Source organism: Sphaerodactylus townsendi, linkage group LG03, assembly GCF_021028975.2.
Source record: "Sphaerodactylus townsendi isolate TG3544 linkage group LG03, MPM_Stown_v2.3, whole genome shotgun sequence".
In the NCBI taxonomy this organism is placed as follows: Eukaryota; Metazoa; Chordata; class Lepidosauria; order Squamata; family Sphaerodactylidae; genus Sphaerodactylus; species Sphaerodactylus townsendi.
In genome coordinates, this window is record NC_059427.1 from 53,036,800 (window position 1) to 53,049,039 (window position 12,240).

The window sequence follows — 12,240 nt, forward strand, 5'->3', positions numbered from 1 at the left end:
TTTGTATGTATATGTGTATGTATATATAGTAGTATGCATTTCATATATGGACTTTATAGATATTTTCGACATGCAAGGCTTGACTGCATCTGGCTTAGAGTTTTTGGAGCTTCTTATTTAAGTTATTCTTTCTTCAGCCTTAAAGAAGCAGGCCAAAATGAAGAGGTGTATTCTTCTTTGGCAGAATGACTTTAGAAAGGGTCACCATCTGCCACACTGGCTCCCAACACAAAGGTCATTGCCATATCATTGATTCAGTGCTCAGGAAAAAAAAAAACATTGTGAAAATAGCGTCTTCCAGACCATGCTCAGCATCACAAATGACAAAGAGGGAAGAAATGCCCAGTATTGTCACTTTAACACTCCTCTGGAATCTTTTGTCCTTAGCTGTTCCTTATAAGTCCAAAGAACTACACTTGGTACTTTTGCAACAAAGGAAGCTACTTTTTCTCAAAGCCGAGAGGGAGGCAGTGGCATAGTGCCAAGAGGGCGGGGTTGGGGAGCGATGCACAGGCAGTGTGCCAGTGCAGGGTTGTGGCAGGGGTGCAGGACGCAGGCATGCCACGAGTGCAGTTTCCCCTTGCTCTGCTCCTGGAGGGAGGCACATGTACATGCAGCCTGGGCACTAAATTGTTGAGAAGAGGCTGCTTCTTGGCTAATGATCAACAATTCTCCCAGCTCTTTCCCTCCTGGCAAGCAAGGGGTTCTGTCTCCTATTAAGCATTCCAACTAATGTTGGATTGAATTGAACAGCCGTTCTCTATGGCTCCATAAGAAGAGTCAGGAATTCCAGGCCAGAGCATCTGCAATGACCGGTCTGTCTCAGCTATCTGTTTCCTCCTGGTACTGCCCAAAGAACAATAAATAGTAAGGTTGAATCAGGCACGGAAGGTTACAATGGTTTCTAGGTCCATTGAGATGAGGGTGGTGGAGAACAGAAGCAGCAGCCATTTACCTTCTATTTTGGGAGGTGTAAGGACTATGTGGGTGTGTGGGTCCCACATGACCTGACCGCGAAAGAGGCTGCTGTGATAACGAGGGTAGCGTCTCCTGTTATTGGTGGTATTCTCCATGCGGTCAATGCTAAGCACTGTGTAAGGGGAAAGTGAGAAAGAATTAGTTTGAGATTTCAGAGTGGATCATGCTGCACAAGAGCAGAGAAAAAATAGAAACTGTCTGACTGAAAAACTTAGATGTGTCAGTGCTCAGAGACATCTATAACCATAAACATAAATATGCTTGTTTACATTTACCTGTGAAGTATATTTGATGCCCTTAGGGCTACATCTCTTGTTTCTTTCTAACAACATTAATGTATAAAGGTAGTATAGCTGAAGTAAAATTTACACATATTTTAAAGAAAAGACGTGCAATGGTCTGCTTCTGGGTATTTTCTGTACAAGTGCATTTTCTGGAAAATAGATCAGTGAATTGCATGTGTTAAGGGTAGATGTGCCTTCCTCTTGTAGATACTTGCCCACAAAACTGTGACAGAGTAGAATGAAATGGGACTCAAGCAATGCCTCTGCATCTAGTCCCCCAGGAGTATACCTTCACATTCTCTGATGGAAGACTATATAGACTGCTTCTCTGGTATCCTATAGTGCAGATGCCCTAAAGTATGGATACTTCTGCACAGGAAGTTCTCAGGGCACTGTTTGGTATTCTAGACCTAACACATGGGGAAAAGCTCCCTAAAATAAAATAAAAGTGATATACTATGGAAGAATACTGTGTCACCATCATTGACTAGGTAAACCAGACTAGGCACCCTGCTTTGATCCCATAATGTCATAGCCCAAGTTGAAGCAGCAATGTTTGCAGAATCTGATGCTGCAGTTCTGTCCTTAGTCACTTAAATGACTCAAGTCATGTTGGCTGTCAGCATAAGGATGCTTCCCTGGAAGTAAAACCCATGGGACTTACTCCTGGGTACACCTGCTAAGTCATCACCACCTTTTATATTTACTAGTGGCTTTTCTTTAAAGACAGTCCTGGAGTCTTCAAAGAAATCTTCATCTATAAGATGTGTTGCCAGTTGATTTGCTTGATTTGCAGTTTTTACAACCATTTTCCTTGCAGATGGGAGCATTTCTAAAGCAAGTAAAATTTTCCAATTACATTCTGCATCTTCTTACAAGGAAATTTGTTTTAGAAAGTTGGGCTCACTTTTTTTCAGGAGTGTGTTCAACTGGTCTTGAAAGATTAGTATATCAGTCTACTAATAGTTATCTGTAGGTCTGCCCCATGGTCAAGAAGATCTTCACTAACTGGGATATATTTTCGTGGACTCTCAACAAATTCTTTTTTGAAATCTATTTCACCTGTTGTTTCCTCTTCATTCAATGTTCCATTCTGCTGGTGGTTTGGTTGGGCAAAATAATTCCAGTTGGGTCTGAATGGTTGTCCCTGTGTCTTGGACATTCTTCTGAACTTTTCCAAGAGACAAATTCCTGTCTTATACACTGCAAATCATTCTTTAACTGTTCTTTGAAATTGGATTTTGATCATTGAATTTCTTCTTTTAAACTCTTAAAAGTCTTCCTTCATATTAAGTTCTGATTGGCTTATTTGCAGGGAGATTGACTGAAGCTGTTTAATTATCTCCATTACAGTAGGTGGCAGCAACATATCAAAGTAAATGGGGTTTTTCAATGATATACAAAAAGTATTGAAAATCTAAAAGTAACTGTAATGTACAGGAACAAATAAAGGTAATCAGCAAGACTGGAGAGAATGTTTACTTTTAAAGAATGGAACAATAGCTGCTTCTGTTCCCATAGTCAGCAAGAAATAGTCCTGTTATGACAGATATGAGGCTGTATTTGGCAGAATAATTAGAAATTTCAGTGTAGCTCCACCCTAAGCCTCCAACAATCATTCGCCTTTACAGAAAAGTCTCTTGAGTACTTATAAATATTTTCAAAAAACCCTTATCACTATAATACACAGTCAGAATTTCACGTGCCTTCACCGAGGAAGTAAATAAGTCAGCTTACTTGTACCGGCTCTCCAATTAAGTTATTGTCAATTTTGGACAAAGTCTCTTACATTCTTATAACTCACTGCAAGAGCTTACTGATCACTGCATCTCACAGCCGAGAAGAGTTCCACATTCAAGAGAGTCAATAAATCAATCTGTTTATTGTTTGCCATCCAACTTAGTTGCTTTAAAGTCTGTGAGTCTTGAAATCCATTTGGTGTTGTTCAAAATCAGATAAGTGTTACAAAGAAAACAAAGAAAGCTTCTTCATTTAGTTGATAAAATGTTTTTTTTAAAATTCCTTCAGTACTCTAAAAGTTTTGTAGCAAATCCAAGGAAACATAAAAGAAAAAGAAAACAGAAAAAAGGGACATAGGAGACTAAAAAGAAAAAAAGGAGGGTGAAGGGGGGGGCTGCCTCTTCTGCTGAAATGGCATGCTTGCACTGACTGATTCTGAATATTATCAAAACTAGTGGGTCAAAATCAACCCAAAATAGCCCACCTATCAAATTAAAGGTCTTCAAAACATTGAGGCAAGAGTTTAAACTTAGTCTAAACCAGCAATTTGCTCCTTTCAGTGAATACAAATGGGAGCTAGCAAAGCTCAGACCGAACGAGATGCCGTGTCTTCTGGAACTTCCTTGAGGCAGGTGAGATTTATAATTATCTGCTGCCTTTCTATGAGTAACAGCATTCATTCAACCCTGTAGGATGGTTGGTGGACTACCCTATCAAAACTACACAGGCCCTCTGACCTCAGCAGAGGCAACACTTACCAATATTGGGGGTCACCACACCGACAGGGTTGAGGTAGGTGAGTTTCATGTTGCTGGCCAGTGTGCTGGTGTACTCCCTCAGCTGTTCCATTAGACCTGCACTGCCATGATCATTCTGTAGCAGTGTGTCCCAGTGGTCTCGATTCTCTAGTGCTAGCACAGAGCTACCAGCCTGTATCAGGTTCTGTGGACAGAGATGACAGATAGAACTTGAAGCTCTAAATCCTCCTTTGTAAGCACTTCATAGAGTTCAGGACAGAGCAGGGAAAGGGCCAAAGATAACCAGAAACCCACAGGTGTAGCTGTTCAGGATATTTATAACGGTCATTGTCAACATTACATTTCTTAAGATTTTCCTCCCCCCCCCCTTTTTAGTAACAGATTTTTTTCCAATTGTGGAAATAGGTCCTGCTTGTGGTATTACATAGTTCTTGCAAACAAAGCATAAGAACTGGTTGTTGTGGGTTTTCTGGGCTGTGTGGCTGCAGTCTGGTAGATCTTGTTCCTAACGTTTCATCTGCATCTGTGGCTGGAATCTTCAGAGGTGTATCACAGAGAGAAGTCTCTTATACAATGTTAGGAACAAGATCTACCAGACCACAGCCACACAGCCCGGAAAACCCACAACAACCAGTTGAATCCGGCCATGAAAGCCTTCAACAATACAAAGCATAACAACATACAAAAAGCCATGCTGGATCAGACCAAGCAAGGCCCATCATATCCAGCTGTTTGTTCACAGAGTGACCAACTAGGTGCCTCTAGGAAGCACTTGTGTGAGGAGTTATTTGCAGAGGTCAGCAGGATACAACAATGCCTCCACCAGCTCTTACTGTATGCAAGAGAGAATTCAATGTTATTATGAAGGGTATCTTGTGACTGATGTTTTGGTGCCACAGGAGGTAGCCAAGTGGGGTCCACAAAAGGTATTTTCCCCAACTTTATTCTTGGCTGCCACCTCTCCCTTCTCTTGATCACAGGGATTGTGTTAAATAGACACACAAGGCTGCTTGGTTTGAAACTTTTCCTCCAAACATTTCTCTTAGGAAGAATTTGGAAGGATTTTGTTTATGCTCCACTCCACCTTGACATTATTACACTTGGAGTTCAGAAACAATCTTCCCCAGGCTTCATTATCTAGGACAGTGGTTCTCAACCTTCTTAATGCTGCGACCCTTTAATACAGTTCCTCATGTTGTGGTGACACCCAACCATAAAATTATTTGTGTCTCGGTTTCTAAGACCATCGGAAATATGTGTTTTCTGATGGTCTTAGGTGACCCCTGTGAAAGGGTCATTTGACCCCCAAAGGAGTCGTGACCCACAGGTTGAGAACCGCTGATCTAGGAAGCATGGAGTAGGTAAGAAGAGTGTTGCCTTGGCTCATCTTTTTCAGTAATGGGAAGCTTTTTCTTTGATAAGATTGAGGCATGTGACTTACATTGTGTAGCATGACGCTTAGGGAATTTGTGGATTGGCTGTCCTGCCATTGGATGGGAGCCAATTTTACAGTCATATAATAAAGCTACACTTTACTGCCAGGTGAATGTTACTACTCAGAATTGGGGGAATGTTGATAGTTGTGTGTACATGTATGCTCTGAGCCTATACTATTTGGTGCAAAGTTACGGTAGAAGGATTTATGGCTCTTTTAGAGGGCCTTACAAAAGGCTGCTTCAGAAGAAGTAAGATTATCATATTATTTTATCAGCAAGGTAGATATTTCACCTGTATTAGGGATCTCAGAAAAAGTTACCAGATCGCCCTCATTGTTTGTTTGCTGCCAGTTATAGAATGGTGAAGTTGAGAGGCCTTCTTTTGGGATGAGGTAGTTTGCTGTCAGTTTAAAATAGAATATGCAAACTTGTGTATGGGTTCAGGGGAAGAAACTACAGAGGAGGAATGGCAAGAGATTTGGAAGTAAAATTCTTCTATTTAAGTTAGAGAAATTTCTCATGTAGCTAGGAACAGGTGGTATAATATATCAATACCAATTAAATGTATGTGGGGGAAAGGTAATGGAAGATAGTGAAAGGATTAAAAGGGTGAAGGAAATTGTTTTCATATGTGGGCCTCTTTTATACTTATGAAACAGTCACAGAAGAAAGTTTTGGATGAAATTGAAAAGATGATAGGTGCCTCTTGGTTTACAGTTCAGCCAATTAAACAGGAGTTGGGTAGAAGTCAAGATTCTGGCATTTCTTAGCAGCAACTATTGCTGTTGCTATTTGCAACAACCTGCTGCATCAAATAGAGCTGAAGGAGCAAACAGACACAGTCACTTGCTCAGTGGATTCATGTGTGCTGGGATGTCTGGGCCATAAAAAGTCACTGGGCTCCAGAAGAAGAATAAAATGATTATTCTTTTTCCCCCTGTTGTTTTTGCATGATATTTGGGGTACTTGTATTGAACCCAATAAATAAATATACACTATTTTACAGACCTGCTTTGTGAAATGAGACATGACTATGAAGGGCAGTTGGTTCAATAGAGGTAGCCGAGGGCATGTAGCGAACACAACTCTATTTATATCACCCTGCCCTGCCTCTCTTCATGGCTCTCTTGATGTGTGAGAAACTGGAAAGGTGCCTGTGCAGTTGCCCCTCCGGCAACAACTTCTTTTTAGGAAGTTTTTTAGGAGCAGCAGTGGCGTAGGAGGTTAAGCAGTGGTGTAGGAGGTTAAGAGCTCGTGTATCTAATCTGGAGGAACCGGGTTTGATTCCCAGCTCTGCCACCTGAGCTGTGGAGGCTTATCTGGGGAATTCAGATTAGCCTGTGCACTCCCACACACGCCAGATGGGTGAACTTGGGCTAGTCACAGCTTTTCGGAGCTCTCTCAGCCCCACCCACCTCACAGGGTGTTTGTTGTGAGGGGGGAAGGGCAAGGAGATTGTAAGCCCCTTTGAGTCTCCTGCAGGAGAGAAAGGGGGGATATAAATCCAAACTCTTCTTCTTCTTCTTCTTTTTAGATGCGGACTCAGATCAGTTTAGAGGGGGGTGTGTGTGTGTGTGTGTGCGCGCGCATATGTGTGTATATCTGGGGAAGATTTCAGTCCAGTTAAAGACCAACATGATTTCCAGGCTATAAATGTTTGAGCTTCAAAACTTCTTTTGTACCGTCTCATTCGGATTGTTAGACAGTTCTTGCCTAGATATTGTGATCTGCAAACCTGGTGCAGAGTACAAAGCAATGTTCAAAAGTGTATAATAATGTTCCAAAGTGTATAATAATGCAAAGCCTGGTTTCAGCTGGCTGAATGAAAATGATGCCATAAGGGCTCAAATGTTCACAGCAAGGCCATCTTAAAGACTCACAAGGCACATTTCAAGGCTTTTAAAATTGGTAGGAAAATATTCCATTATATTTACATGGGCCTTTCTTCAGGTGCATTCTTTGCCATTTGTTTTGTGGAGAGGCAGTATGCTTAACAGTCAAACCAGTATGATTCTTGCCAGCATCACCCCTTTCAGCAACAGTCCCACTTGTCAGAAAGGTTAGAAAGAAGCGTTACAGAAATCCCAATTCTCCTTCATCCAATTTCACCAAGTGTTGAATCACAGAAAGGTGCTTACCTCATTGAAGTGGGCATCTTGGGTGGCAGTGAGGCCAAAGCCCTGCTGCCTACTCTCAAATGCCATCAAGTGGGACAGCAGGCGAGATGTGATATGAACATCATTGCCAAAGTAGCGCTCCATCTGGTCTGTCACTGCCCGTAGCTGGTGGGCCAGTTTCTTGGCTTCTATGGTATTCAATTCAGTTTCATTCCTTTCCAGACCCTCCAGCTAATAGCACAGAAAAGGGGATTATAAATTGCATCGCAAAAAAGAAATCCAGTTCCTATTTCCTGGGAAGGGTTTGTTGGGTTACTAATGCAGTTGATGCAACTGCTGATCACTGGAGTCTTGCATACTGGTGTCAATTGTTGACAAAGAACAACAAGCCATTTTGAGTAAATTCACCTATTAGGAAAATTGCCATATCGATGGTCAGGACCTAACATTTATTCTTGGTCACAAAATGATATCACAGCAGTTTAATTCTCCAGGAGAAAAGTAACATCTGGCTAACAGATGGTTCTGCTATTTAACCCTCTGCAAAAAAGACTGCAGGACAAAGCAGTGATCTCATCTTGAAAACAGACCCAATTTAATCAAAGAATAAGTTTTGAAACAGTTTCCAGAGCCCCAAGGCTAATTCCCAGCATCTGTTCTCAGACGTTCTTATTTTATTATGTTTCCTTTGCCTTGTTGTTTGAAAGGCCCATGTTGATCTAAAAGGGAAATAAATTTTACTGCGCACAAAGTATTGTCATGTCATTTCTCTATAATATAGCTCATTTCAGCACAAAAATATCTGAATGCCCAGAGAGAAAAGTAATTCCTGTAAAACAATAAGGGTGGAGCATCAAACCCTTAAGGGATGAACGATTATTACTGCACAACAACTTCTTTAGTGTTATAGTGGCAGCAGCCCTGACCCATCATTGTCCTATTGCTAACTATAAAAAGAGATGGAGAAATTCCTACTGAGAGAAGTGGAGAGGAGGCTGTTCCCTTTGTTTTCCAGTTGCTGCCTCTTTTAATCCATGCAAGTCTATTAATGCAGTCCTAAGAACACCTTCCTGGGAGTAACCCATTGAGTAGGAGTAGATCTACATAGGATTGCCCTCTAGGTGGTGCAATTGACTTGACTTGGTGACAAATTGGAACCAAGCTAGTCAATTTCAGGCCTAAGGGGTAAACATACAGCTTGAAATGTCCTCTGCACTCCAGTCCCTTGGTTTAGTTGAAGACACAAGCATACAATCACTGCTTTGGTTGAGCTATAGTGCATTGGTAGACTAAAGCTAACATACCTTTTGTGGTTGCCTGCAGTAGTCAGTTCACTGCTATAAAACTCCTAATGTGGCACACCTGTTAGAACAGCAAACTAAGATGGGGGGAATTGAGTTTAGTCTTTATGCAGCCATGTACCTCACTAGGTGAGCCAGTGGTTGTGCCTGCTTAGCTATCTTACAGAGTTGTTGTGAGGATACATGGATTCCTTGGAGGAAGGGTGGGATAAAAGGGTAAATACTAATTTGGGATGCTTGGTTGTTCACCTCATACTAAGTCTGGACTTTTAAAAAAAGCTCTGTACAAAGAGAAGCAACTGAGTGGAGCTCAGCAGCCTTCTCTGGAAAACATGTCCACAAGCATCACTGTAGCAAACTATTCAGCTAGGAAGTGAGCACCCTTGTAAAGAGGGGATCCATAGTTTGAGCTCTACTGTTAGATCCTTGAGATATTTTTTACCCAAGATACGTATGTGCATAAGATTAAAAATAAGGTATATGTTTGTCCCAGCATAGAAGATTCTCGTGTTCTGATTAATGCATTAGCACTGTGGTTTTTAAACTGGTTCTTCGTATGAAGACCATCCGTAAGCAACTTTCTTAAAATTAAACTTGTCCACCGTCATCAATCTGCTCTTACAATGTGCAGACCGAGTGCATTCTAGTGTGTGCATTTTATTTATGTGTGGTCACACACAAACGTGATCAGTGGCCCATGTGAATGAAACTTGCACCCTACTTTTTGTCCCAGAATCCTCTGCAGTACACAGCTCAGCTGTCAATATGAAAAGAATTCCTCCAAAACAGAAAAGCATTATTTGGGCACTGACACTGAATTGCAAAAATAGCAACTGTGAAAACATCTTTTGGCATAGTACTATATTCCATGTGCTGACATCATGCAGTATATACCTTGAAAATACTGTACACTAAAGTCACTAAAGGCTCATGTATATACTGTGTTGATTGTACAGAGCTGATGCATTGAATGAGCACCATAAAATCGCCCACCTACACATGCCAAGAAGTACACATACCAGGGCTGAGAGCTCCTTAAAGGCGGGCGATGTGCAGTTGAAGAGATCAGGTTCCAGCCATCCTCTTTCCTCGTCACAGTGCCGAACTGCTGCACCTAAGGAAGAATATAAACATTAGGAACTGATAGGTCCATTCCCCTGCTGTTGGCCAGGGACAGGTTGCTAAGAAAACAAACACTAACAGTACCAGTAACACTGTGGACCAGCACCAATGGAGGGACCCAATTCAGAGGAGGTTATACAAACCCTGCATTTCATCAGCAAGGAATTTGCTAAGAATTCTGATTTAATGTGCATTAATTTGAGCTTGTGGGTGTTCTCCCAACTGTAGAGATCAAATATTTTCAAGCTGCGGGAGTTGTTGGGAACGGAATTAATCAATCACTGGTTCCTTGTGTCTAGTGTGCCACATGACATAACAATTTGCTCCATGATTGACAGAATAAAAAACTTTTAAAGAGCAGATAACTGTTAATAGCAGAACCCACATCACTGATCCTCAAATCTGCTAATTTTTGGAGAATCTCATAACAATCTAGTGAGGATGAATTTAGACTGAAGTGTCAGAATGGATCAGCTTCAGGTGTGAAATTTAGAAATTAGACAATTCTAGTATATCAGCTCAGATGGAGTGCTGAGAATGGACTGTCTCTCACTGAATGCCTGCAGAATCCATCAGGTATTAATGTCGGGTGCTGCTCAAAAGCTGTACCAGTCAGGGACAGTAGAAGGGTTACCCCCACCTCATGCTATAATAGTTTCTCCCTCTAAATTTTGATAAATTAGTTGGATTACCTCATCTGGGATAAGTATAGCCTTTCTCTGGATTAGGATTGATAAGCACCTTTCATACCTGCCAAGTTTGCTTGCAAAAGCTAACATATTAGGCAACAATACATTCAAGAGGGTTAATTCAGCAAACACATATTGGGATGATTGGAAGGAGGGAGAGAGAGAGGCTTGGAGAACAATTCAGAATGGAAAAGCAGCAGGAAAGGAGAAGGTTGAGCACTCCGTCCCCCCTTGCTTCTCTGATTCACATTCATTTGTCTTACAGCAACTTTTCCAGGAACCAGGTTATACAGGCTCTGTGTATTTTTCAGGGGTGGGGGTGGGAGGAGAGACAACTTGAAGGGCTAAACACTCACATGTTTGAAGTTAAGGGAATGTGGCCTTTTCAAGTGTTAAACCACTGGATACTGCACCAAAGCACAAGAATCCAACCATTTTTTGTACAACACAACCATGCAGCTTTCTAGAATACTAGAATGTCAACAGGACCACTAAAGCCAGCAGGTCCACACTACTGATATCTATATAAAACACACAGTATAGATATCTAGTGGGAGCATTAAGGTATCCTTAATGCTATCCATCAGTTATCACGAACAGCATCAGCATTATCATCAGCATGACCCGCGTCAACTGCCATCCTCACCAGTGGCACTAGAAGGGTGTTCGGCAAAAGACCTGAATGGGAGAAACATCAGTAGGGTAACAACAGCTTTGATCCCTTAAAATTCCAAGTTGGTTTAGTCAGTTTGTCACTTGTGTCATTTTACAAAGAGAAAAATTTGGAATTCTGCCAGGGCCAGGATTATTCAAGTCACTGCTGGAGCCAAGAGAACTCATGAGAAACTATTGGCTTCTCCTCTGACAGCTGAGCTCTCCAATGTTCACCAGATCATCCACAAGCTAAATCTGGTGCTCTGACATTCTCCTAGTAATCCCTGAGGCCTCTGTGGTGGTTAAGTACACAGTTCGCACATGCCAGGTCCCAGGGTCAATCCTTGGTCTAAGACAGTGGTGGCAAACCTATGGCACTCCAGATGTTCATGGACTACAATTCCCAATGCCAATGACAGAAGATAGAAATGAAGTAAGCCAACCAGTGCTGTGGCTCAATATAAAGAAAGCCTTTTGTTTCTTTTGTCATTCCTTCGTGTATTTCAGGACTTGATATGGTAAAAACAAACTCTGCACCTCATACCTGGCTAAAATTCATTCTTCAAAGGAGAAATTCTGCTTCAAATGTCTTCAAAGGAGTCACCAAAGACAGTGTGGCACATATTCATTCGTTAGGAAACCACTGTCACCCTCTGTAGAGGAGGAGCCTGCCAGCCATGTGTTTCAGGAGGGTGTTCTGCAATAGTCATAACATGTGACTTGGGCAACACATGATTTTTCCATGCGTACATAGCTGCCATTCACACAGTTAACATGGATTTTCCATGCACATTCAGTCTCAGTTTACATGATTCACATGAATGGAGACTATATGTGCATGAAAAATCCACATGGGCTCCTGCTCCACATGAAGTGAATGGAACATAACATCTCAAATGTTACTGATTGGTTCTGGTGGCAATAGCAATGCTCTTGGTTGCTCATCAGTGAGGATCAGCATGCTTCTATTTTGACCTCATTCTTCCTATTAGGATCTCAGAGCAGCATACACATTTCTCTGCTTTACTTGCATTATGTCACCACAACAATTTTGTTAGGTAGGGTAGCTTGGGAGATCGTGTCAAGCCAAGGTCACCTAATAAGGTTCAGATTTGAAACCTAAGTTTGGCAAGTTCTGGTTTAACACTCTAAACACAGCAC

The 12,240-nt window shown here is 41.6% G+C and overlaps 1 protein-coding gene across 2 annotated transcripts in view; it reads right to left on the reverse strand.

Moving 5' to 3' along the window:
* CELSR3 (cadherin EGF LAG seven-pass G-type receptor 3) overlaps nucleotides 1-12,240 on the reverse strand; it is a 231,456-nt gene that overhangs the window by 132,916 nt on the left and 86,300 nt on the right. For both annotated transcript variants that reach the window (XM_048489745.1, XM_048489744.1), the window contains exons 18-21: nucleotides 9,634-9,728; nucleotides 7,335-7,544; nucleotides 3,761-3,944; nucleotides 956-1,090 (exon numbers count right to left, since the gene is read on the reverse strand). In XM_048489745.1, the coding sequence (XP_048345702.1) occupies nucleotides 956-1,090; nucleotides 3,761-3,944; nucleotides 7,335-7,544; nucleotides 9,634-9,728 (624 nt within the window). The remainder of the gene's footprint in view (nucleotides 1-955; nucleotides 1,091-3,760; nucleotides 3,945-7,334; nucleotides 7,545-9,633; nucleotides 9,729-12,240) is intronic.